General features: G+C 38.7%; 1 protein-coding gene across 2 annotated transcripts in view; it reads left to right on the top strand.

Annotated features, from left to right (window-relative positions):
• The window catches only part of LOC135704232 (Kv channel-interacting protein 1), a 131064-nt gene extending 108658 nt beyond the window's left edge, over positions 1 to 22406 (top strand). For both annotated transcript variants that reach the window (XM_065225709.1, XM_065225708.1), the window contains exons 2-6: positions 7649 to 8176; positions 8469 to 8538; positions 8616 to 8686; positions 19709 to 19903; positions 19965 to 22406. In XM_065225709.1, the coding sequence (XP_065081781.1) occupies positions 8021 to 8176; positions 8469 to 8538; positions 8616 to 8686; positions 19709 to 19903; positions 19965 to 20093 (621 nt within the window). In that variant the 5' untranslated portion in view covers positions 7649 to 8020 and the 3' untranslated portion in view covers positions 20094 to 22406. The remainder of the gene's footprint in view (positions 1 to 7648; positions 8177 to 8468; positions 8539 to 8615; positions 8687 to 19708; positions 19904 to 19964) is intronic.
• The last annotated feature ends 4531 nt before the right edge of the window (positions 22407 to 26937 follow it).

Here is a 26937-nt window from a genome sequence, read left to right as displayed (position 1 = left end):
ACGCTAGCAGCTGAATTCCGGACATAAATTTTAACGAAGAGATGGAAATTTCTACATAAATCTAATGTTAATTCTTTTCGATGAAATGTATGCCCTGAATTCAACTTCAGGATAGTTTGAATGCCTTAGCACATAAAAAAATCCGTGCCTTTTGTGTGTATTTTTTGATTAAATAAATCAAGAGCACTGAAAAAGCTCGTGTATATAATTAATTGGTTCCAAATGAGTACAACCAAAACTAACTTCATGTAAAATTAAATTCAATTATTATCTACTTACAAACAGGGACACAATCATTCAAGTTTCGAGTTCATTTCTTTTGATTAGTATTAAAGCGAAGACTACAAACCAAGAAGACTGGCAACTCTGCCAAAAATCAGGAGACAGTAACGGCAACGCCTCTTCTGAGCAAAAGTGGAACCTGTGTATGATGGTGTGTGTTAATTCATGAGTGCATTCACACACATAGGTAGACATAAATAGCTGTCAATTATTGGTTTTATTATGATTGTCGTAAAAAGTAAACGTTTCTTTCTTTACTTTATGCTGACAACGAGTAAAATTTTAGCTGACATTGAACAGATGGATAGGTAAATTTGTGATGAAAATTAAACTTATGGCATTGATGCCATTGACAATAATGGTGGGACCTTCCTTGATCATTAATTTGCTACCTCAGAATTATCTTCCCCTTTTCCTAAGCTATTTAGTGATGCATTTATGGGCATTTGTATGGTGCATTAGTAAAATTCATGCCCGTTCCGCACGGCCTTGGCACCTGGCCACAGCGGGGGAGTTAAGTTGTGATGCTCGGCAATTTGGCACAGTACTAGCTGACCATTTGAATGTCACTGACCAATCCGACACTGTTGTTATCATTCTCTGGAAGGAGTCGGTCGATTCCAAGCATAGTTAAAGCATACAGAGGATCACTATCCGGTGGTTTCATGTTCCCACATCATCTAAAATGGAATTGTAGTGCTTCAACCTTTCATTTTCATTTTCTCCACCATTAGATCCTGCTACGCCTTCCATTGGATCGTGATACAGGTATCGGATCTTTCTTCTTTTTGAATCCTTGAATTTTCAGCAGCTTCCAATGCAATGACGGTAGTTCACTCAATGGTGGTGGAAGCTGCCAATTCCTTATAATTATTTGCTTCCAACAGGCAAAATAAACAATATGTCAGTTCCTCGTTCAGAAGTAAAAGCTTCTTTCACTATATATCGATCCAAGTTTCAATCCTCTACTTGATCCACCATGACAAGTTTTTCGGTTTGGAGTTGCAAAACCACCGGCTTGCTGGGATTAGGATTCAAATTGCCGTGAAATTTTGTAGAGCAAAACAAAAACAACAACGAGTACCATTTTATGATTATTCGTTTCGGTGACATAAGGTCACACACACAGTCACTGTCTATGAGCAGTCTCACTAACACTTGTGCTTCAAAGTTCCACCTTTGATTGACAGAGGCGCTGTTATCAGTGACGTTTGACATTTGTATGGGAGAAGGGAACAGTTGCCAGTCTTCTTGATTTGTAGTCTTCGATTAAAGTTAAATCTTGATTGACTCCGAATGTTAGTTAGTCGGATGCATCGAATAAAAAGTAGAAGGGTCTGTGCCTAGGGGCACGAACGGATGCTTGACGTAGGACCGCTAGTGGACGGAATAAATGTGAAGAGCATTTAGTTATTTTAATTGATCCGTTTTTGAATTGTAGGCGTACCAAATTTGTAGTAATCTTTTTCAAAGACAAAGTTGATTAAGATAATCAATCACTTGTATCCATGCCTTAAAGTTTGGTTAAAAGATTACAACTCTGGAGAGCATTTTGTGTGGTCGTTGGGGGCTTGTGGTTCTGAATATGGACAAAAACGGGCAGAGGTAAATTCTATACCAACTCTTTACTGATGTAAGCTTGATGGCCCTGAAAAGGGCCGTTTTATTGAAGAGGACATCCATGGCCACTTACGCGTGTTTAGTGTAGGTGACAGCATCTTGGACCTCATTTTCCAGGAACACCTTCAGCACACCTCGTAGATCAGACCGGAAAAACGTTTGACACCACCACGGCGAGCCAGACGACCGATGGCGGTTATCTCGACGAACTTTGCGATGACGCTTAGCGCCTCCTTTACCAGACCTTTTACTCCTTTGCCACGACCAGTCAATTGTTGCTTGTTCGGTGTGAAGGAGTGGACTAGCCACCACCTTCCTACTGCTGCTATTGCTGTTCACCACGCCGTCCGAAGCGAAAATGAGATAATGACATACAGCAGCGCTCTTTATATCTTTTCAGGTTAATGCAGAATGATGTACAACCAAGTGGTATAAAAGCTACAAAGACTCCTCCCTTATGAGTAGTTTGCTATCAAGTAGCGACACTGGCTATTTTCCTTTTGCGTACACGGCGAATGAAAACGACCCAAATTTGAGTTTAGTTCACTCATAATCGCCAAAAGTGCAGGAACTCAGCGATGAGTAAATTTGTCTCATGGTTTCATGTGGAAAACCTACCAAATTCGCCAGAAAATGAGGAAATTGACGGAAATTTTATTCAGTCTCGGAGTAGTACCAATAGACTGAGTGAATCCAATCTTTACTTTTCTCAAATTCGGGAATTTTGCCCTGGAAAATCCTGGAAAAAACCTGGGAAACCATGAGGCAAATTTACTCATCGCTGAATTCCTGCACTTTATTTCTTATTTCTGAGATAACTAAACTCAAATTTGGGTCGATCTCATTCGCCTTTATATCACCTTGAAAGATATCGGCGCCGGTGGTTAGCGTGATTACCTCTCACCCCAGCAGGCCTGGGTCCAATCTCAGTCGGCGCCACCGGCATGTTCTAAAGCATAACATCTCTGATCACGCCTTCCTTCGGGAAGTAAAGCCGTTGGTCCCCGGTTGAGTTGATGGGTCGATTGGTAGGGTCCAGGTGTGGGATCTGCCTCCCTGGCGTGATAGCATTGGAGCTCAGTACGGAAAACAAATCTCGCGTCACTTTTCAATAGGTCCTATCTACATTGATCAACTCTCTTCATCGACACTCTCTTTCGTAAATAACTCGGCTTCACGAATGTTAACTGCCGTCCTGCTTCCAGTTTGGTTACATGAGCATTTTGTGTGATCGTTGGTTCTGAATATAGACAAACAGCAGATGAATTCTATTCCTACTTTTTACGGTAATAAGCTTGGTGGCCCTGAAAAGAGCCGTTTTGTTGCCAAGGTTGGCGATGATTTAACCTTCGAAACCAAACAGAGTGCGTCTCTGTCACTTCAAAACGTAGATGACATCCATGGCCGCTTACGCTTGGCGTGTTTAGTGTAGGTGACAGCATCACGGATCTCACTTTTTAAGAACACCTTCAGCACACCTCGTAAATCAGACAGGAGATACGTCAGACACCGCCGTCAGCACGAGCCAGACGACGGATGGTGGTTATCTCGATGAATTTGCGTTTGGTTCTGAATATGGCGATGAGTGTGCAAAATATTACGCAATTCCATCCTCCCTATTCGCACGCGCCCGAGGATCGGAGCCGAATACCACTTCGACTTGTTTCGTCTACTTACTACTCTCTGACGACTGTGCTGGGGAAGCAGCATATACATGTAGGTAATTGGTGGATTTGTTAGTTAATTCGACGCTTTTGGATAATACTGGACATTTACCAGTTTTTCAAAAGTTTCTTGTTGAAAATCAACATTCGGAAGCACTGTTATCGATGCGTAGCCATATTTCTGATCGATTGGTGATACAATTATTGAAATTGGACCAGGGGCAGCTGAGTTATTAACGTTCAAAATCTTTCTTAATTTGTTACATGTTCCATTTTCGTTTTTTACAAAGTGTACCCCCATATAGAAATCAAAGACGTAGTCCTACGTCAAAAAAAAATCTGAATAAATGCTTTATTGCTTTTTTTTTTCTCTTCAAATATCAGCATCATGACTAATTATAACCAGACTTTTTCATATTTTTCGAAATTTTTAAATCCTCATCTTGAACATGTTTAAATCCTAAATGTATAGAAATTTATTTTACGCAAATGATGCCATTTTGAAAACCAATATGGCGGCCATCGGTTCACGACAAACTGTCAAATACCCTACAATATGGAAATACCCATATTGTAGAGAATTTTACAATATGTCATGAATCAATGACCGCCATCTTGGATTTTAAAATGGCATCCGAAATAGATTAAAGCCTTTCTACACGTCATCCCTATTCCGCTTCGTGTCCTCACATTGCACAGCAACATCTTATATGGACAAGCTTTCCAGACATAACATATTAAGGAAGTTCACGTGTGCACTAGCGCCGCGTAGTGAGAGAGTTCTTAAATAATATGACCACCATCCAAAAGGACCTGGTCACCTGACCAACTTTGCTCAAGACATTAAGTAAAACTGGGGGTTTTACTTGAATGAGTAAATCACGTAAAAGATTTAGTATCGTCTTGGACTCACAGCTTACGTTCAATCAGCACATTGCTTGTATCATAGAGGTAACTCTAAGACCACTGGGTCCCGAAGAAAATCATTATTATTTTTGGCTCACTCAGTACCAGAACAACGGTCCCAAGCAGTCCCAAGCTATTTCACTCACCCCTGCATGTTCTGCATGAATCCACACACCCCTGATGTTATCTGTCAAACTTTCATAGCGAATCAAAACAAACATAGTGTAGTAATAGAATTTCAACTAGAATAGGGTACGTTAATCGTTTGCTTGGGACCAATAGGCTACTAAAGTGGTGAGCCAATTTAAAATCGTTAGTTTCGTATTGATTGTTGCTTGTATCGCCGACAAAGCTTCCTGATCTTTGGGTTTCATCCCTATGGCTTTCCTAGTGTGCCCTACTTTAGAGTACCGTCAACTGGTGGAAACTAACAATTTTAAATTGGCACACTACTTGACTAGCCTATTGATCCCAAGCAAATCGATTAACGTACCCTATTCTAGTCGAAATTCTAGTACTACACTATGCTTGTTTTGATTCGCTATGAAAGTTTGACAGATAAAATGAGCGGCTCGTGGATTTTCCTATGTTTCGAGGGGTGCATCGATTAGCCGAACCGAAGAGAGCACTAGAGCAGAGCCAAAAAGTTGAGCACATTTCTTCGGGACCTTCTGGTCTTAAAGTTACCTCTATGGTACCGTCCTGTTGTTGTCTATCAAAATGGAGCTGAGCAAATCGGGTCAGTTTACCAAAGATTGATTTGCTTCGCAGCAACTTTTAAATTGAATGGCAACAACCATACTTATAGCATAGATGTAATTCTAAGACTAGAAGGTCCCGAAGAAACGTGCTCAACTTTTTGGCTCAGCTCTGGTACTCTCTTCGGTCCCAAGCTTATCGATTCACCCCTCGAAACATAGGAAAATCCACGAACCCCTTATTTTATCTGTCAAACTTTCATATCGAATCAAAACAAACATTGTGTAGTACTAGAATTTCGACTAGAATGGGGTACGTTAATCGTTTGCTTGGGACCAATAGGCTAGTGAAGTAATGAGCCAATTAAAAATCGTTAGTTTCGTATTGATTGTTGCTCATTGTGTGTTTTGCGATACTCGTCAGCATCGTCGCACAGTGGTCCATATAGGAAAATAGTTGGCATCAATTATTATTTCACTCGAGGTTAAACCGTAGAGGTAACTCTAAGACTAGTAGGTCCCGAAGAAACGTGCTCAACTTTTTGGCTCAGCTCTGGTACTATCTTCGGTCCCAAGCTAATCGATTCACCCCTCGAAACATAGGAAAATCGAATAACCCCTCATTTTATCTGTCAAACTTTCATAGCAAACCAAAACAAACATAGTGTAGTACTAGAATTTTGACTAGAATGGGGTACGTAATCGATTTGCTTGGGACCAATAGGCTAGTCAAGTAGTGAGTCAATTTAAAATCGTTAGTTTCGTATTGATTGTTGGTTAAACCGTATGGCCTTGGATTCTTTAACTAACATTTTTTTCTTGTGAAAAACATTCAAATTTGCACTATAAACTAACATTTCAATATGCCGTAAAGCTGAACATTATGTTTTTCCCTTCTTAGAAAGAGTATATATATATACCGTTTTTGTTTCTCGACAATCACTGCTCCAAATTGAATGCACCAGCCGAAAAATGAAAAGTACAATGGTCCCGTAGAATGTTATCGAATATTTTTGAAATCGGACAACTGGTTCAGGGGATTAGATAGGATTAAGTTTTTGTAAATATCCTTCAAACCATATATGACGAAAACCGTGTTCAACCCACATTACATCACACACCAGATCTTACAAATAATCAATAATCAATCATCAGTGGTAATCATATTGAGTGCCCAAAACCACATTGGCCACATCCGGATATGCTCCAGGTGCCTCCAAGGAAGTGGCCAGAATCTGAATGAAGTTTTGAATTTTTTCCTGCAGTTTGCTAATCACAAATTTTTCTTTCTTAGTCTTTTAAGAGGATTATATTTCTTTATTTTGTGATACTTTATTGTTTGAGAGAATCATTTATTATGTTTATAATTTTAATAAGTATCGGTTATGTGACAAATCAATGTAACTTAAAAATTAATTAAATCTAATTATATTTTACAAAACAAAAGAGACTTATAAAAGCAAACTACTTACTGATTCGCCCAACTCTTCCTTGTCCTTGGGTTCGTATTTCCACAAAGATGAAAATAGAATATCACCGGTAATCCAAAGCCTGTGAAACAAATCGGTCATAGTGGCTTCCCTGGAAACTTTACGAGTTCGGTGTTCTCTAAATGACCTGTTATTTTTGTTTCCCTGATGCTGGCATGTATTGCCATGGATAAAGTTCTTTGAAGAGCTGGGCAGTTTCTAAAGCGTACTTTTTAAAGCTAACTGGATCGATGGCAAAGCCACATGCCGCGTTCAAGATAACACTAAACCTTTCAATTAATTCGTATCCACTAGAATTCCCAATTCCCGGTGAATTTGTTTCTGAATTACGTGCTTCCGCTCTCTGTAGTCATCTTGCTTGGCACTACATTTCTTGATGTCCATTTTGTAAGAAACATGTAATAAGCACTCGAAAAACCGAATTTTTGAATGCAGTACAGGGATTTCATAGGGATTGCTGAAGTAACTGCCATTTTTTTTTTTAGAAAGAGAGTATTAAATTTTAATCATTCGATATGATTAAACTGAGTTTAATGTCAAAATGATAAAATTTTAAGAAAAATGGGAATATTCTAATATTTATCAGTGTATGCAATATTGATAGATGCGGTGAATAACATCTATGACTTGAAATGCACCGGTTCAGATTATTAGCAAGTATTAGCATCTAGAATCTTCACAGATCGTTTCTATAAATGTTTACAAACAGAAAACCAATTTGATGATACTTTTTGTGGTTGGGCAAGAATGCATAAAGTGGTATTGATATCTTGCGTAAAGTAATTTAAGACAAACTATGTTGTTCAATAACATCAATTGTTAACTCTAATGTATATTAAAAGATAGAATATTAGATCACTAATGACCAAATGCCTCCTATGCCATTTTTAAATTACACTCTCCGTTACCCATTCCACAGCAATAAATTTTGAATAACAAAACTCTGATCCACACTAAAAGTTCATACCTTGTTTCTACTTCTTTCCAGATCCATCAATCCATCATCATCGACCACCATCAAGCAAGAAAACATCATCAACACGTGAAAGCTCAAATCAATACTCACACACAAAAACCAACAAACACAAAAACATACCACACCAAAAATCAAAAACTTCACAACGCTTGATGGAGCCCAACGAACAGCGGTAGTGGAATTAAAGAATAACTTTCCATAGCCATTAGCTGAGCTTCCTCATTTAAAAAGTTAACACATACGTGGCGTCGTTCCTTTCGTATTCCTGCGTTAACAGCAGCAGTATAGCACAGTTGAACCGTTTCTCCGTAGAAAGATAATTAAACTCCCTGAAATACGGTAGGAATAGGTTGAAGCGCATCCAACAATTCAGTCAATGCGAAAATGGCAACCCCACCGGACAGTCCCATCGAGGAGGTCGTGTACGAACTGGAGCCCACCCGGGCGCCCAAACCTGTTCCCGTTGCCCTCGAGGACCTCTGTAAGCTAACAAAGTTCACCCGCCAGGAGATACGAGTCATGTATCGGGGATTCAAAACGGTACGTTCCGATAGTGGGTGTATAGAAAATAATGTACAGATATATTACGTCTCATAAATTACAGCAAAGATAGTTCGTAACTGCGAAAGTTTGGTAATTAAACTGTACAGAAGGATGGGAACGTTATGTTCCTGTCTGACGAAAGAGAAGTTTGATATGTTAGTGGCATAAATGATTTCGACGGAATCACTCCTCTTCTTGACTGTTCTCAACTACAACTAATTTCATAGTTGCTAAGCGTGAGCTTTCTTGGCATATAACACTGACAATGTCCAAATCTTCTATTCCACAGGAATGCCCTGACGGTGTAGTGAACGAAGATAGTTTTAAGGACATTTATGCGAAGTTTTTCCCTCATGGAAGTAAGTATTTCTCCCGTTCGAACAATGTCACATTCAAGAGAAACTAATTCTCACTCCCTAATTATATACCATTTCAGATTCCAGCCTTTATGCACACTATGTGTTCAAAGCGTTCGATGTTAATTGTAACGGAAACATTACCTTTCGGGTAAGCATGACAAACCAATGATTTTTTTTTAATGCACTCTAAAGTTTTCGAGCACCAAACTAAAATAATTAGTTGCACCAAAGTTGCAAAAAGAAGATTTTTTCAACACGAGTCGTAGTTAGTGATGAGTGCTAAAATATAATATATTAACTGTAGATCACCAGGAACGGGTTTATTTACCCAAAACTCAACCCGTACCCGTACCCGACGGTACGGCTATTCAGAAATCTAAATTGTCGGCAAAAAAAAATCATCCGTGTCGAGTTCATTTTCAGCGTGGTGCTCCTTCACTAAGCTAAAAATCAAATTAGTTTATAATATGCGTCGAAGCAGCAACCCAATTAGTCAGGTCACGCAATCTGTTCCAAAAGTTTGCATCCAAAGGCTCCAAATTTCTAGAGTACCGCACCGTTTCATGCGCAAATAATAACGAAGAATCCCCTCTCCCAGACTTTCACCTACTAACCAATGCTTATCCCCACTGACTGACTGACTGACTGACTAACTGAACGAGGTGGGGAACACCTTTCGTGGAAAACAGCGATTTTACGGCAAACTGACAGGAGCGTGAACGCGAAGTATGTATTATCGTGTAGCGTTCTGTTAACTTTCGACCTCCTCACGCAATTCGCCCGTAGGCTCGATGCCTACTGGCAACGACTACAAACCTGTATCAACAATTGAAAAGGGCGGATCATCAACCATTTGTAAACAATAGCTTTAAACCCAAATTTCTTCATCGGATAAAGGAAGTTTGCTATATCAAATTGCGTCAATGTATTTTGATTCTCGAGAAATTTGCATTTCCAACCATTGTTTACAAATGGTTTCGGCCCTTTCCAATTGTTGCTGTAGAAACGATGTTGCCCCTGTTGCTCCTAAATGGAAGGTGGAATGTCATGCTCATACAGTAAGCATGACACCAGTCACTGATGTAAATTTTGCCGATTGTCACGCGAATATTGCGTCGCGTCGTAAGAACCAAGAACACATTTACCTAGTCTGAGAACAAAAACCAGCTGGATATCAACGTCGTTTAGTCGTCCGATGACAGGCTAAACAGAATACGGTACCAGTATGGGGAACTCCTTGTTGAGAAAGAGCTTCCCATAAAAAAATGTATGGTTAAACGAATATGGTACCAACGTTGTAATTTGTCCCTAGCTAATTGACTCCGAGAAGGCGTTTCATTAAATTGAACACAGGTGTTAGCGATACCCACAGCGTATGAATAATAGAAGAGATTATGGCGTTTTTGAAGGAACTTTGATCTTTCAAATATTGACTCTACAGATTACATATTTTGTTCGTTGATAACAGGGTGACATCGTTGAGAGCAGATAGTGGTATCCACAAATGAAGAGCGTGGAAATCTGTCAATATGTGAATGAATGAATATTTAAAAGCTATTGTAAACTCGATTTGTCTGAATATTGTATTGAAATTACAAGACAGATGTTGAACATCATTAATGCAGATTGCTGCTTACTTGCGGGTATCGACAGGCGAATATATTTATACACACTTAATCAACTTTTAAAAAGACGAATTTCACACCAATTTTTTCCAAAAAAAAATCTTAACTCGAAAATCTTCGATTGTATCGAAATTGTGTCCTAGAAGAAGTTGAAGAGAATCAGTTGAGCATTTTAGAAAAAAAAAATGGTTTATTGGTAAGTGAGCCGCTCCAGCCTGTAGAACTTTTGAAAAAACAAGTTAATTTCTTTACTGGTCTACTGGGTGTTATGTGTGTCCCATTGTCTATGGACAAGAGTTGAGTCTGTACAACCTCTGTACAACCTAGAGGTGGGACAACTTGGCTGAATATATCAAAATATTTGCCGATATTTCAGTTTTCTTGGAATAAAGGGTGCCCCACATCGAATTGCATAACGGAAAAAAACGCTGTAGAAAATTACGCATTGGCTATTTACTCTTGAAAATTTGGGTAGAAGTAGTTTAGAGTGTGTTGTTTACACTGTATTTTTATCGCTGTAAGTTTTTCGAAAGTTGGAAAAAATTGCGTCACCCGAAAAGCAACGTCGCGAATTGATTTTGCGCAAGCACCTGGAAAATCCTCAACTCTCTCATCGGGACATCGGAAAACAACTCGGAATCGTGCGGTCAACGGTGAGTCGTGTGATTAAACGTTACTACGAAACTCTGAGCATCGAACGGAAGGAGAAATGCGGTCATAATGGATGTTCTATTAGTGATCAGGACCACAAGCGTGCACACTAACTTTAGATTACTGGAGTCAGTAAAATATTACTGGGTTTTTGAATTGCGGATCGCCCAGTAATCATCACAGAAATAATTTGCATTACCGAACTGTCCGTAAAGTCAATCTGTCAGAAATAACTGTTCATTCAGTAATTGGTTTGAGTTGCGTATACTGGAAAACCCAGTATTTTGTTTTGTTTATTTTGCTGCAATTTAACTGACAAGACAGTTATTTGGTTCATTATTGTACCGTGTTACCCAGTTATATTAAAAGTTGTGAATATGCAGTGATAAAATCACGAATGCTGGTGCAATTCACCGTTTATAATATGCCAATTAATATGACGACTTAATCCCTTGACGTACCCCGGGACAGCGCATCGACAGTGAAAGCAAATAATGCAAACATCAATTTTATTAATCAAAATTTGTTGGAGATCAAGGAACTGCAAAAAGAGTAAATAATAATTGTTGGTACTAACGAAATAGCTCTTCAATTTCGCTGTCGAGCTTTCTCAGTTCCGTCATGATATAATTAATTAATTAATTTCTCTTTATTAGGGAGGCTTTCAGCCATGGGCTGGTTCGCCTCCACACATGATATAATTCAAATTTTAACAAAACTGCGCGATTAAAGACTTGCTCCCGGATTTGACTGAACCTAAAATGGCGGCGGGAATAAAATTGACAGGTTAGAGTTTTACAATTCGTGGTCGGTAAAACAAGGAGGCTATTTTGCTGACCAGTCGGTAAAAAATAAAAACTACTTTGTGCACAGTAATTAGTTTTACTGACTTTTCGTGAAATCACGAAGATTTGGAAATTAACGACTTTCTCAGTAAATAAATATTCTGTGTACAGTATTTTGCATCAAACGATACCGAAGTTCAGTTTGTGTTTTACAGGACGTCGGTTATTCACCTGATTTAAACTGAATTTTCAGTAAATCTTTTGTTTTACGGTGTAAGCCCAGTACAAAAAAATACCGAACAACTAAATGCTGGATTAGTGTGTGTCGTGAAAGCGTTTAAGTGGAATTCCAATGATTCGGTCAGGGATGTGGCCAAAAAGTTGAATCTGCCAAGTCTTTCGTTCAGAGAGCCAAGGACCGGGAGGGACTGCATACGTACAAAGTGCAGAATGCTCCAAATCGTGAGAGAGAGAGAGAGAGAGAGAGAGAGAGAGAGAGAAATATTAGTAATTTCCATTTAATTTCACTACCTTATTTGCTTATCCTTGACAGATACGCGTATTTCGTCTATAATGTGCAGACTTCTTCAGTGTATTGTACTATTGATGTATTGTACTCGACTGAGTATTAGTACAAGGCACTGAAGAAGTCTGCACATTGTAGACAAAATGCGCGTATCTGTCAAGGATAAACAAATAAGGTAGTGTAATTAAATGGAAATTACTCTAATCTTTCTCTCTCTCTTTTTATACATCTAAACTACTTTGCGTTTGAAATTAAAACGGTTGTGAGCATTGCACAGTGGACAAAAGCTGAACCAGAACCGCACTTATTTCGTGTGGCTGGTATCTGGAGGCTTGAAATACCTATTCTTATCTGGCAAATCGAATGCCGCTGGTTTCGTCTTGCGCAAACTACCGGAAGCACCCCATTTTGCCGGTTTCTCCCCATTTTAGGCGGAATTAACAGTTTTTTGGCTTTATATGCGACTGCTGATCATGTGTCATAAAATGCTGGTGAAATGCTCTGAATGATGTGGTAGATAGTCAAGAAAATCAGCTACAAATAATTTCACACTGCAGACCAATAAATTATCCTATTTTGCTCCATTCCATTTTTGTCTTCATTAACACGGCTTTGGGATTGTGCATTGGTCCCCAGGGTCAATTTTTTGGTCATAACTCCAAATGAATTCTGATAAGACGCCGGTGAGTGGATTCGAAAAAAAGCGGACCTCTAAGCTCAATTTCGAGAACTGAATTTTTTTATGGATTTTCAGGATCTTCCTGGTGAACCATCTCGTGGTCCCAAAGGTCCATTTCCGTCTAAGCGTTCATATTCCGGTCACAACTCCAAATTCATTCGGATAAAACGTTTATGAGTGGTTTCACAAAATTTACGGAGCTCTAGGATCAGTCTCATGAATTGACAACTTTTTCTGATGTTTCGGATCTTTCGGTGAACATTCCTGTAGTCCCGAGAGTCCAAATTCCAGTCAAAACTCCGAATTAATTGTAATAAGACGTCTATGAACAGTTTCGAAAAAAAAAACATGGAGCTCTAGGATCAGTTTAATGAATTGACCACTTTTGCGGATGTTTCGGATCTGCTATTGAACCATCCTGTAGTCCCCAGGGTCCATACTCAGGTCACAACTCTGAATTCATTTTGATAAGACGTATATAAGTGTTTTTTGGAAAATCCGCGGAGCTCTAGGATCTCATGGATTGACCACTTTTACGGATGTTCCGGATCTTTCGGTGGACCATCTTGTTGTCCCTAGATTCCACATTCCGGTCAAAACTCCGAATTATCTATGATAAGACGTCTATGGGCGGCTTCGAAAAAAAACACGGAGTTTTAGGATCAGTTTCATGAATTAACCACTTTCTGGGTGTTCCGGATCTTCCATCCCGTGGTCTCCAGAGTACATTTTCCGAACAAAACTCCGAATTTATTGTGTTAAAACGTCTATGAGTGGTTTCAAAAAATCCGCGGAGCTACAGGATCAGTTTCATGAATTGACCACTTTTAAGGATGTTCCGGATCTTCCAGTGGATCATTCTGTAGTCCCCAGGGTTCATATTCTGGTCAACACTCAGAATTAATTTTGATAAGACGTCTATGAGTGGTTTCGAAAAATCCACGGAGCTCTAGGATCAGTTTCATGAATTGACCACTTTTATGGATGTTCCGGATCTTTCGGTGAACCATCCCGACGTCCCTAGGGCCCATACTCCAGTCACACCTCCGAATTCATTCTGATAAGACGTTTATGAGTGGTTTCGAAAAAAACGCGGAGCTCTAATATCAGTTTCATGAATTGACAACTTTTACGGATATTCCGGATCTTCCGGTGAACCATCCCGTGGTCCCCAGAGTCCATATTCAAATCACAACTCCGAATACATTCTGATAAGACGGTTATGAGTGGTTCAAAAAATACGCGGAGCTCTAGGATCAGTTTCATGAATTGACCACTTTTACGGATGTTCCGGATCTTCCACAGGACCAGACTTGTGTCCTACCGAAAGCTGAATCGTCCTAAAAGGTGGCTAACTTTCTACTTAACAACTTCTCAAAAGACATCAGGAAGTTATCTCTTCAAATTGCCGTACAATCAGTGTTTTGTCCCAATTAGCTCTAATCCCATATGCTACGTGTATTCATTGATGCCGGATCAACCGTACTATATGAATCCAGTGGCATCAGTACTATAGGAATCCGGCAAGAACGAATGGTATTTGCTAAATAGGATGAGTTTGCGTCTAAATAAAATAAAATTCATTCTTGTAAAAAAATTGCAAGTTGCTGGACCTGATACTTGGTTACCTTCACTCGGATCCAGCAATCGACTACCACCGATTATCTTTTATCCCAAGTCAGTGATCTTCCACATTTGGACACTACAAACTGATTGATTGATTGGAACTACAATGCAACAATAGCACGGATGCTTCCTGTGGATTCATTTGGACTCACTTGGTAAGATCGTATCTGATTTTATCTATTTAAACTAAATTTACATGGTTCTCTTAAATTTGACAAATTCTTAATGGAGTTTTCTCCACGCCAAATTGAACGCCAAATGGATTGTCTGCACATTTTGCAGCATGTGGTGGAAAATTAATGTAAATCATATATGTTATACAGTATATTATATACTGGGTTGGGGCAGCCTAATACCAACAATCAATACGAAACTAACGATTTTAAATTGGCTCACTACTTGACTAGCCTATTGGTCCCAAGCAAATCGACTAACGTACCCCATTCTAGTCGAAATTCTACTACTACACAATGTTTGTTTTGATTCGCTATGAAAGTTTGACAGATAAAATGAGGGGTTATTGGTTTTTCCTATGTTTCGAGGGGTGAATCGATTAGCTTGGGACCGAAGCGAGTACCAGAGCTGAGCCAAAAAGTTGAGCACGTTATTTCGGGACCTTCTAGTCTTAGAGTTACCTCTATGCTAATACCAACAATCAATACGAAACTAACGATTTTAAATTGGCTCACCACTTTAGTAGCCTATTGGTCCCAAGCAAACGATTAACGTACCCTATTCTAGTTGAAATTCTATTACTACACTATGTTTGTTTTGATTCGCTATGAAAGTTTGACAGATAACATCAGGGGTGTGTGGATTCATGCAGAACATGCAGGGGTGAGTGAAATAGCTTGGGACTGCTTGGGACCGTTGTTCTGGTACTGAGTGAGCCAAAAATAATAATGATTTTCTTCGGGACCCAGTGGTCTTAGAGTTACCTCTATGCTAATACCCCGTACAGACTATTGCAGCGGACACACTTGGATGACAAACTATGAACATGAGCATTATTTGTATAATAATTATGAGTACTATACAACAACTATACACAAACTATACAAGTGTGATCAGGGATGTGCTCATAATTTATTATACAAATAATGCTTAAGTTCATAGTTTGTCATACAAGTGTATCCGCGGCATATGGCTTATATCATATAATATAGGCAGCCTTGCAATGAGCACTCATATATCTAGTTTTCATTGGAAATCCAATGTATGAGTGCTCATTGCAAGACAGTCTATATTACATGATGGTGGATGTCCCAAACCTTTAAACCTTTAAACCTTTATCTCCGTAAATATGGCTCTAATCGTGATTTGGGGGGTGTTCGGATGATCAAAATTTTAATTCCTGGATTTCCCAGTATAACATATTAATAACAAACCTTATATCAACTCCAATTCAGGATGCGTAATACCCAAAAACCACAGATCAACAATGATCCGATTTACAAGCAATTCGATAGCATGACAGTTCCCACAGAGCATTTTATTATTAAATGCTGTCAATAAAAAGGCTGTGACATATAAGGTTCTGTAAACATTATCGCTGGAATTTAGATTTTGATTACGACATCCACCGTAGGAGTGTTGGAGTTTTTCGAAGGATGAATTAGACTAGATCAACACGGTTATTCCATAGAGGTAACTCTAAGACTAGAAGGTCCCGAAGAAACGAGCTCAACTTTTTGGCTCAGCTCTGGTACTCTCTTCGGTCCCAAGCTAATCGATTCACCCCTCGAAACATAGGAAAATCCACTAACCCCTCATTTTATCTGTCAAACTTTCATGGCGAATCAAAACAAACATTGTGTAGTACTAGAATTTCGACTAGAATGGGGTACGTTAATCGATTTGCTTGGGACCAATAGGCTAGTCAAGTAGTAAGCCAATTTAAAATCGTTAGTTTCGTATTGATTGTTGGTTATTCTCAATCGTAGCTATTTCAATAATATTGAGGATTCCATCTTTGGAAGCCGCCTTAAGTGCTATAGTGTCTAACAATATTATTTCGCATGATTTCGAATATGCGAATAGTAAGTGTCGTGACGGTCGTGACCAACAGTTTTCCCAACTTCAATCAGGCGATTTCTCCCATTACTTGCATCCGAAAATCCGAAACTAAATGTCTTATCATGCTCAATTAGCTGGTTCGTAGCCAGTGGTCTCATATGGGTTAGTCAGCTAAGGCGTTATGTTAATCATTGAATCTTGGATGGTCTGTTCAAGTCTAGAACTTTATAACTTTAAAAATAATCTAAACCAAGCGTACGAGTAAAACAGACAGCAACCAATATTTTTGTTTTCATTCAGCTATTCAAATCAGAAACTTTTAATCAAAACTTATAAGAAATGTTTCGCACTGTCTAAATCTGAACTTATATTTGTGGGTTACTCTGGGTCAGTTAGCAAAATGTCGTAGGTTTAAGCCCTAGTATGTCCACTGTCCACTTTAAAACGTGTAACTTTGATATAAATACTTACTGAATAACGTTATCCTATAGCCGTACTACTAACAATTCCACCCTTCTAACGACTCTTATTAAACGGTCGTAGACTTCTCTGCATTCCTCATAAGTATGTGTCCAACTAACAAATCCCTCCTATCCCCACCAGTTGGAAGGACGTGGATAGGTCAGCTCTCGATCGAAGGAGGTTGTGCCATTTGCATCTAAGAGGCAGTGATTAATCCCAATGTTCTTACCCAAGTAACATTGCAGGTTTTATCGAGGTTTTATAGCATTCTACAAGACAAAATCATGGTCTACAGAACCCTCATAAAACCAAAATTGTTACTTGGGTATCTTAGAATAAGTATCTTAGAATAAATTTGATATTTGCATCGGCCTTATGAGCATTTTTCAATTACTGAAAGTCACAATACACATTTTTTCAACATAGCTTTTCACAATGGTTTTGTAATTTTTGTCTTTGCTATTTAAATTTTGCGCAGACGGGCTTGGGCAGTAGATGGTTGGAGAAGAAAATTTCTCAAATCCATGTACACGGATAGAAATCTCCTTATACCTTTTGGCAAATTTCTATAGCTGATTATTAATAAAATGTACAAGCCAACCCTAATAAAAATAACCATAAAAGACAGCTTAACGACGTGTTCGGAGTATCCTCCAAACCATTTGTGGGATAGTTTACCTATCCGTGATACAGTTCGTTTATGGTATTTGTTTATTAGGGAACTAATAAGCAGACGCCTTGCTAAAATTTAATGAAGATCATGTGTCAAATGAAATGTATAGGCGGTCACACATACCTTTTATGCATTCTTATAGGACCTATGTGGTTTGTCTTATGGAATGTATAAGGCTGATGTTTTGGCAAAAATGTGTAAGTGAAACACATGAATAAAATAATTGATTTTCGTTTCGTGTATGAATGTCTGTGTCCTGAAAACCATACTAACTTATTGTTTAGTATATTGGCTATGGAGATTAGTGACGTTTAACGCACGCACGTTGTTTATTATTTTCCTCTGGCTAACCTAAAAAATGTATGAAATTAGATCTTTCAAAGCTTGACAGCGATTTGTCATGTATTTTCCTCGGATTTTCACTAACACGCTCTCACATATCGCACCAAGACAACCGGACGTGGAAATCTCTATGCAACTGACAATACACTCAAAAAATTTGTCACATAAATTTTACTGGAAAAAACACGTAACCTTCAGATATTATAAATTATCTGAAAAGTACATGAAGTTAATAAAATTCATTACAAATGATATTAAAAGCAATGTGATAAGCTTTGAAACTTAGATGAAATTTATATAAATTTCAAGTGAATTTCATGTGAGATTATTTCACTTAGATTCTACATGAATTTATAGTGTGAAAATTTCTAAGTGGCGATGGCATAAACAAAACCTAATATAGCGTACAAGCGGTGCATTGCTGACGACCAGTGGATAAATTTGCAAATTCCATTGGATTTGTTGAATTTTCTGAAAAGTAAGTTGTTTTATTTTCGTCATAATACACCATTTACAAATCATATATTTTTTGTAGAGCGAGGAATCGACGAGTTTGATTTCCTTACCATTTCACCCGAAAGATTGGCAGAGGAAGTGCAGCTGGCCGGGGGCGGCTAGCAGTTGCATTGCATTGGATTAACAATTAGTTTTTGTGTAAAAAAAAATAGCTTAAACGTGTAAGTAGATATAAGAAACCATCGCTGCATTAAGCTGAGCAATAAAATAAATAAACAAATATCTTGCCAGTTATTTTTATTATCTCGAAGAAATTTACTAAAATTTAAGTGAAAGTGTAATAAAATTCACATAGAAAGTACTATAAAATGTATGTTGCTTTCTAGTGGATTGGGGAAAGATCTTTTCACTTTGAGTAATTTTCACTTAGATGTTACATGAAAATATAGTGAAATTTATTTCAAAAGCCTATACTACCTATTGCAGTTTTATGTGGATTGTAGTTAAAACTTTAGAACCGATGTACATATGAAAAACGTAAAATTTACGTGAAAAACTAGATGGAAAATATCTATATAAGTTTTCATGTAACATCTAAGTGAAAAATTTTCTGAGTGTACACATATGAGGGAGAGATAAGCAGAAGGAATGTTTTGAGCCAAATGAACTGTCAAAATCTGTCGAACATTCCTATTAGAAACGAGGATTTCTTATTCTTACTAGATTAAATTTGAGAGTATTGCAATCGAACAGAAATTCAATCACCTTTATGTTTCGTGTGCTTCTCAAATTCAACTAGTTTTTGAATAAAAAACAATATGCTAACTCTATTGATTAATTGATCTTACTTTGTTAATAAATGTCACAAAGAAAAATGCAAAATATTGCGATGTAATCAATTCTAGATAGAGCTGGAATTAGGGCCTAACAGCTTTTGTAAACAATGACTTCTCATGATGATTTCTAGCAATTCAAGGCTCACTAAGGCAAACAAACATCCTCATCGGGTATGGAAAGACTTCCCCTACCCGATGAGGATGTTGGTTTGCGTGGGTGAGCCTTGAATTTCTAGAAATCATCCAGAGAAGTCATTGTTTACAAAAGCTGTTAGGCCCTAATTCCAGCTCTATCTAGAATTATTATTTTGCACGTAAATCGAATCAAAAGTAACAGTCATGTGAAATGCTAGCTTCTAGCAAGGGTTGCAAGATTATTTAGGTACAAATCCCTGCTGCCGAACTGTATTTTGTTTTCTCCGCCCATCTCTCCCTCTGAGTATTTCTACTAATCACATTCTACATCCACAATCTTCTCTCATCTTTCCAACAGGATCTGCTAGTAACCCTATCAACGCTCCTGCGGGGCTCCGTATACGAACGGTTACGATGGACGTTCCGTCTGTACGACATCAACAACGATGGCTGCATCAGCCGGGGCGAGCTGGGTGAAATAATCTTGTCAGTGCACGAACTAATGGGCCGGAGGCCCAACCATCCGGACGACGAAGTGAAGGCCCAGGAACAGGTGAGAACGCCTCGAGTTCCATTCTTGAAACATTACTTATATGTTTGATTGACACACGTAGGTGGATCGAGTCTTCCGAAAGCTGGACCTCAACCAGGACGGTGTCATCACGATCGAAGAGTTCCTGGAGGCCTGCCTGAAGGATGACGTCGTTACTAAATCGCTACAAATGTTCGACACCTGCCTTTGATGACCGTCTACCGACAGCGTGTTTGCTGCCTCGAAGAAGGCCGCCGACCTGGACCGTTTCGCTCTGATACATCTGTAAGCGGAAAGGGACAGCAAGTTGGCAGTTGGATGGAAGGATGGAAGGGATGGAATGGAACGGACGGTGCACCCCGACTCAGCATAACACAAGCTGACGGAAGTGCTCTCAACGGAAGGTACTCGCTCAAATGTGGTTCAACGGTTCTCGTTAAGTTTTAAGATGGTGATAAGGTTTAAATTCATAGTGATGCTTCTTTAAGTTAACTTTTTTTTTTCTCCACACGGCATTTGCATATTTATCAAAAATGGATGCAGTTTAATCATTTTCGAAGAAAATACTGCATTGATATATGTGTAAAATGAGTTAAATGTTTCCCAAAAATGAAAAAAAAAATAAAACTGTGTAAGTCAAGTATTTTTTTCGAAAATGGTTAAACTTCAAAACATTGAATTGCATTGGATTATTTAAAAAAAAAAGATACCGACCGTTTCTAGGCACAACGTGAAATAGTTTAAATATGATATGGATTATTGAAAAAAAAAATAATTAAGTTCGAAACAATTTACTGTTTGTAAAAGGAAGCATTCTTTTTGACTGTGTGCAATATATTTTCCCTGAAAACGAGAAAAAATGAAAACTACAAGAAAAACAATATGTGAATCATGCAAGGAATATAAGTTTTAGAATTTCATATCATGTTCCATACCAATCAAAGCAATATTATGTTATAAACAAATAATGTAATATTGTAGACAAAATATTCATACATAATTTGGTAGGTTGTTTTTGTGATATAACATATTTTGATTTAATTTTTTTATAAGACAAGTAAATAGTAACTAAAGTATTAAAATTGCCATGTAATAGTCATTGGGAGAAGACAGAAGAAAACAGATATTGAATTAGTATTAGGAGCAGTTAAAAGTCTAGATACTAAGGGGGAAAAAACGTACGAGCTAAGCTTATAGAAGTGGTTAATCGAATTGGAGACCAGAGAAGAAAGTTTGTCTTTGACTGGAGGATATTTTAAATAGAATATAAAGCAAACTGCAAAAAGTAAACTTTAACAGAACAACGGAATTTTACTACTTTATTTTCGAAACTAGAAAATATATTCGTAGCGACACAGGCGTTAGTTGACAATAGACAATCGTTTTGACAAAAAAAAACTAGCTTCGAACCGTTAGGCAGACGGTTAGTAAATGCAATCTAGGTGAGAGAAGTAGAATTAAATGATCGGCAGTTTAGAAATTCGCTTCCACTATGAACGAACAACAAACATGACAACATCGCCAACAACTGGTTAGTGGTATTATTTTTAAGACTATAGTTCAAAATGCAATCCAACATGATTTGCAAATATCAATCTTATTCTTCTTTATATTCTTCAATGTCATTTTAGCACCAACCGAAGTTTGAAAACCGATTTCTAGCAATCAGTTTATGTTAATTTCACCACCATTCAAGGTTTAAGGAAAGCAAAACAAACACCAATTACATAAGTTTACTAGCAAAACGAAGAAAACCCATTTGTGAGCTCTACTGGTAGTAACATAGTATGAGTGCTCAAATTTGTTACCCAAACCTATATCGTAAATCGCAAACGTTAAACAAGTGGACTTCAAAGAATGTGTGTTAAACAAAGTTCTATCTGTGCATTTAATAACCTATGGTAAGTGGATCCCGGCAAGTGGATTCCAAATATGCGCGGATGTTTTATCGGTGTGTGTGTTTTTCAGCAAAGTATCATTATTATTATTATTATCTACACAAACTAGCACGATGAAACGAATCAATGCAAAGCATCATCTTCTGATCTGTATGTTAAAAGTTGGAGGCAAGCGCTACTAGCAGGCAAATTAATCTTTTCATTAGTCCATAAACCACCGCTTGTAGGCGAAAGTATTTCTTACCAAATAGCAGTGGCTTCTCGAATGGAAAAAAAATAAATAAATTAAAAACAAAAACCAGCAAATCAAACGTAAAAATTAAGTGTTACACCAGAAAGTTAAACAAAATACTACTACCACATTGATGTAGGAATAGTAGCGCGCCCAGCAACAAAGCCATAATATTCGTGAATGAAAACAACCACAACAACAACACAATCCATACACATTCCAATTGTCAATGTCATTCGCTTTACACGAGAAGAAAAAAAAAATTTATGTAAGTAATTTGAAGTTGGGAATGTCCTTCTTGGAGAGTCTTCACTCTAAAGAGCCACGCACAATGGATCCGTTTGCGTTGCGCTGACGTAAATTTGACAGTTAACCCATGGATTAACTGTCAAATAATTGCTGCTTGCTATTCTATTCATTCCAATTGGCAGAATGATTCGAAACGGGTTGAACACATTTTTACAACGCTCCAAACTTCTCAGTTGCGTTTGACTATTGTCGGCAACCTTCTTTTCTTCGGCAACCTTTCCATTTGAACTGCGTGTTGACCAGCTGTTCTATTATCGGCAACTCGTGTTTTAATGAGAAAATACAGCGAATTAACGTTCAAATGTTTGTTGCCAAAAACAGTCAATGGGTGCCGAAGCCATCATTTACCCTATTTGGGATATTTTCGAAATAATCATGAATTAATTTTCAATCCCTTATGATGAATCTCTAAGGCAGCCTTATCTGGAAACTTCAAAAGCACATAAATCCGCTCCTACCAAACATACAATAATGAAAGTGGAACTCAACGTTTGCAGTAGAACAGTTACAATTACAGTTGCAATGCAGAGAGTTACAATTTTACCATTGTACGTTTTGTGGAAGCTGGCAGTTGTGCTTTTGAAGTTTCAAGATAAAGGCTTCCTCATAAAGTCACCTAGTAAGAAAGTTTTACTGCACACACAACACGGTTCATGGCTGCTAGTCTCCAATTTCTCGAATGTACTACGTTTCTGGATCTTAATCCACTTAAATTGCGTGTGTGCGTTATCGCACTTGTTTGAGACCCGCTAAGGACTTCTACAAGGCGATGGATCTTCCTGCCTCCGGTTCAACATTGCGCTACAAGGTGTTATGAGATTTGCGGGCTTCAACATGCGCGGCACGATCTTCAATAAATCCAGGCAGTTCATCTGCTTCACTGATGACGGGAACATTGTCGAAAGAACATTCCAGCCAGTGGCGGACACATAAACCAGACTGAAGCGTGAAGCAGATAAGGTTTGATTAAAGGTGAATACGTCGAAGACTAAGTATTGTGCATTTAGATAAAAATTATCTGCATGTCGCTGATGTATTGAGTTCCAACGCGACTAGCAGCAATGCAAAAGAATTGTCATTAGTGTCAACAATATTAGCAACAAACATATGAAAACCATGATTAAGGTTGGCATCAGGTTCGGAAGTTGGAAGTTAGATTTCCAAACTTTAGTTTGGTTCTGGTGCCACAATATTTGTTGGCTAGAGGAGCCGAACGCGATAGAACTCACATAGACCGAAATGTTATAATCGACGGATGAGTTCGAGGTAGTGGATGAATTTATGTACCTCGGATCATTGGTGACGTCGCAACTGCAGCACTGAGAATTTTACAATTGGGTTCTTTAATTTTGAAAAATATATCGGTTTTTATATATCTAGATAGAGCTGGAATTAGGGCGAAACAGCTTTTGTAAACATTGACTTCTCTCGATGATTTCTCGAAAGTCATCTCGCCCTGGCAAATCGACATCCCCAGCGATTAGGGGAAGACTTCCCCTACTCGATGGATATGTTGCTTTATGTAGGCGTGCCTTGAATTCGTAGAAATCATCGAGAGAAGTCATTGTTTACAAAGGCTGTTACGCCCTAATTCCAGCTCTATCTAGATATCATCTAAAAAAGCTCCGTTTTCTGAGCACAGCGATATTTTTTTCGAACACACACACACACAAGCAAAATAATAACTTCACTGTTTGACACTAAACTGACAAACTGGGGGCTGTTCATTAACTACGTAGACAGTTTTTTTGGGATTCTTGACCCCCTCCCCCTGCGTAGACAATTGTCCATACATTTTTTTTTAATTTGTATGGGCTGTGGATAATTGTCAACCCCCCCCCCTAAACTGTCTACGTAGTTTATGAACAGCCCCCTGACAGCACGCTCCCATACAAAATGACACCGAGGGGCGCTAATAAGGTGATTTTTGCAAATGTAATCGTTCTTATTTAAAATAGTTCCAGTGTACCAAAATTGATGAAATTTTGGGTTTGGATTCCATTTTTAATGCAGATTACGGATATGCATTTACCTCAATACCCTTAAAAAAACCCAATTATAGTCACTATATTTATAGTCTGGTGGATACAAAATCCTGCCAACTGGCAACTTTGATTTCTTCAATAATATAGGGTGTCCCACATCAAATTGCATCACAGAAAAAACGCTGTAGAAAACTGCCCATTGGGTATTTTCTGTTGACAATTTGGGTAGAAGTAGTTTAGAGTATATTGTTTACCCTGTATTTTTATCGCTGTCAGATTTTCGAAAGTTCGAACAGAATGGCGTCCTCAACTCTCTCATCGGGACATCGGAAAACAACTCGGAATCGTGCAGACAACGGTGAGTCAGAATGGATGTTCTATTAAGACCCACGCACATTAGATCCGGATCGGACGCGTTGCGGCAAAGTGACAGCTAAATCTATTGTCTAACTGTCAAATTTATGTCAACGCAACGCAAACGGATCTAATGTGGGTGGCCCTTTAGCGATCACAAGCGTGTCGTTAAAGCGTTCAAGCGGAATCCCAATGCTTCGATCAGGGATATGGCCAAAAGGTTGAATCTGTCCAAGCCTTTCGTTCAGAGAGCCAAGGACCGGGAGGAACTACATACGTACAAAGTGCAGAAGGCTCCACATCGTGACGAACGGCAAAATACGGTGGTAAAGTCATGGATGATGAGACTTACGTCAAGCCAAACTCCCGGCAGCTTCCGGGACTACTGTTCTTCACCACCCAGCACAAGTTTGATGTTCCGGAGGAAGTAAGGAAGCAGAAAATTTCAAAGTTTGCAAGAAATATATGACTTGGCAGCGATCTGCTCATGTGGCAAACAGAGTGCGCCATTCGTGACTACCGGGACTTTAAACGGGGAGATCTACTCATGGAGTGTCTACAGAAGCGTCTGCTTCCTCTGTTGAAGCAACACGAGGGCCATACGATCTTCTGACCGGATCTAGCTTCGTGTCACTATTTAAATGTTGTCCTGGAGTGGTACGAAGCTAGCGGGGTCACTTTCGTACTCAAGGACATGAACCTCCCCAACGTACCGGAACTAAGGCCCATCGAAAAATACTGGGCTATTATGAAGCAGACACTATGGAAGCATTCCAAGGAGGTCAAATCTGAGGAAGACATGAAGAAAAAGTGGGATTCCGTACAGAAGAAGCTGCAACCAGATGTTGTACAGAACGTTAGGCGTAAGGTGTGAACCAAAAGCTTACTAATGGTTTATATTTTATTGTCTGAAAGTTTGAAAAGGATCGGTCGAATAGTTAATTTTCTACATCGTTTTTTCCATGATGCAATTTGATGTGGGACCAAGGGTAAGTCACTCAGCACGTTGTGCCGAAATTAGATTCGACACAGCTTGGGTACATCCATCGGCACACCTTCCGCATACCTTGAGCACACCTTCGGCACAATCTCGTAGGCATTGGATTGTTGTAAATAAAATGGGAGTACTACCAACAATCAATATGAAACTATCGATTTGAAATTGGCTTACTACTTGACTAGCCTATTGGTCCCAAGCAAATCGATTAACGTACCCCATTCTAGTCAAAATTCTAGTACTACACAATGTTTGTTTTGATTCGCTATGAAAGTTTGACAGATAAAATGAGGGGTTAGTGAAATTTCCTATGTTTCGGGGGGTGAATCGATTAGCTTGGGACCGAAGATAGTACCAGAGGTGAGCCAAAAAGTAGAGCTCATTTCTTCGGGACCTACTACACTAAGAGTTATCTCTATGGTACTACTGGACAACTGTCATTGAAGTTGTTCAGATCATTACGAGCTGTTTGACTGTATATTCAGGAATATCCTCTAATTTAATATACCAGAGGAACTCAGACCAGCAGTTCACTTATAAAAATTATCTAAACACGAAATATATTTAGAGTGGGTTCCAGAGAAAGAGGCAGTTAATTAGACCCCCAAACTAAAGAAGTCTATTCATCCTCTATACTCAGTTTCCAACAATGCTCCCCACCGGTTCCAACTCTTTCCGGCCGCTGATAGACCGATGCTTTTCACATCACGAAAGGCTAGGTTTCTGGTCTGCCTTTGAGGGCATTATAGAAGACTAAAACACAGGAATTTTATCATCCTATGAACATAAAACACCAACACCAGCCACTTCCCGCGTCATCCTCAATCCGATTTATCCTTGTGATTTCAAATCAAATCATTCAAGGTGTCAGAAATACCGGGTTGCCGGGATGGGTATTTTACAAACAATCGCAGCTTGTTCTGTGACCGGCACAATCGGCACACCTGCGGCACACTGACAAAAAAGATGACCCAAGATTGGTGAGCGGAGTGACCTACCCCTTGTGTGGGACACCCTTTAATCTGGCACCCCGTGAAAATGTTCAAGCTTTTGCAGAACGTTTTCGTTGTACGCAACATAATTTTTTTTTGTCTTTACAGTATCAATATCAATGTTACCAATTTTAGACGAAATTGGAGGAAATGTGTTAAAAGAATATCGATTAACTTACACTTTTCAACGCATACCCAGGCATGGAAAATCATTTACAATCATTTCATGCATTCATTTGCCTCTAACTTTTTTCATCAACAGCATTCCACAAAATCATGTATAGAGCT

Source organism: Ochlerotatus camptorhynchus, unplaced genomic scaffold, assembly GCF_037179485.1.
Source record: "Ochlerotatus camptorhynchus isolate MF236.1 unplaced genomic scaffold, CSIRO-AGI_Acam_v1.1 ptg000232l, whole genome shotgun sequence".
Classification (NCBI taxonomy): Eukaryota; Metazoa; Arthropoda; class Insecta; order Diptera; family Culicidae; genus Ochlerotatus; species Ochlerotatus camptorhynchus.
Note: the sequence above shows the minus strand (reverse complement) of the source record. Positions and strands in the feature narration are given on the sequence as shown.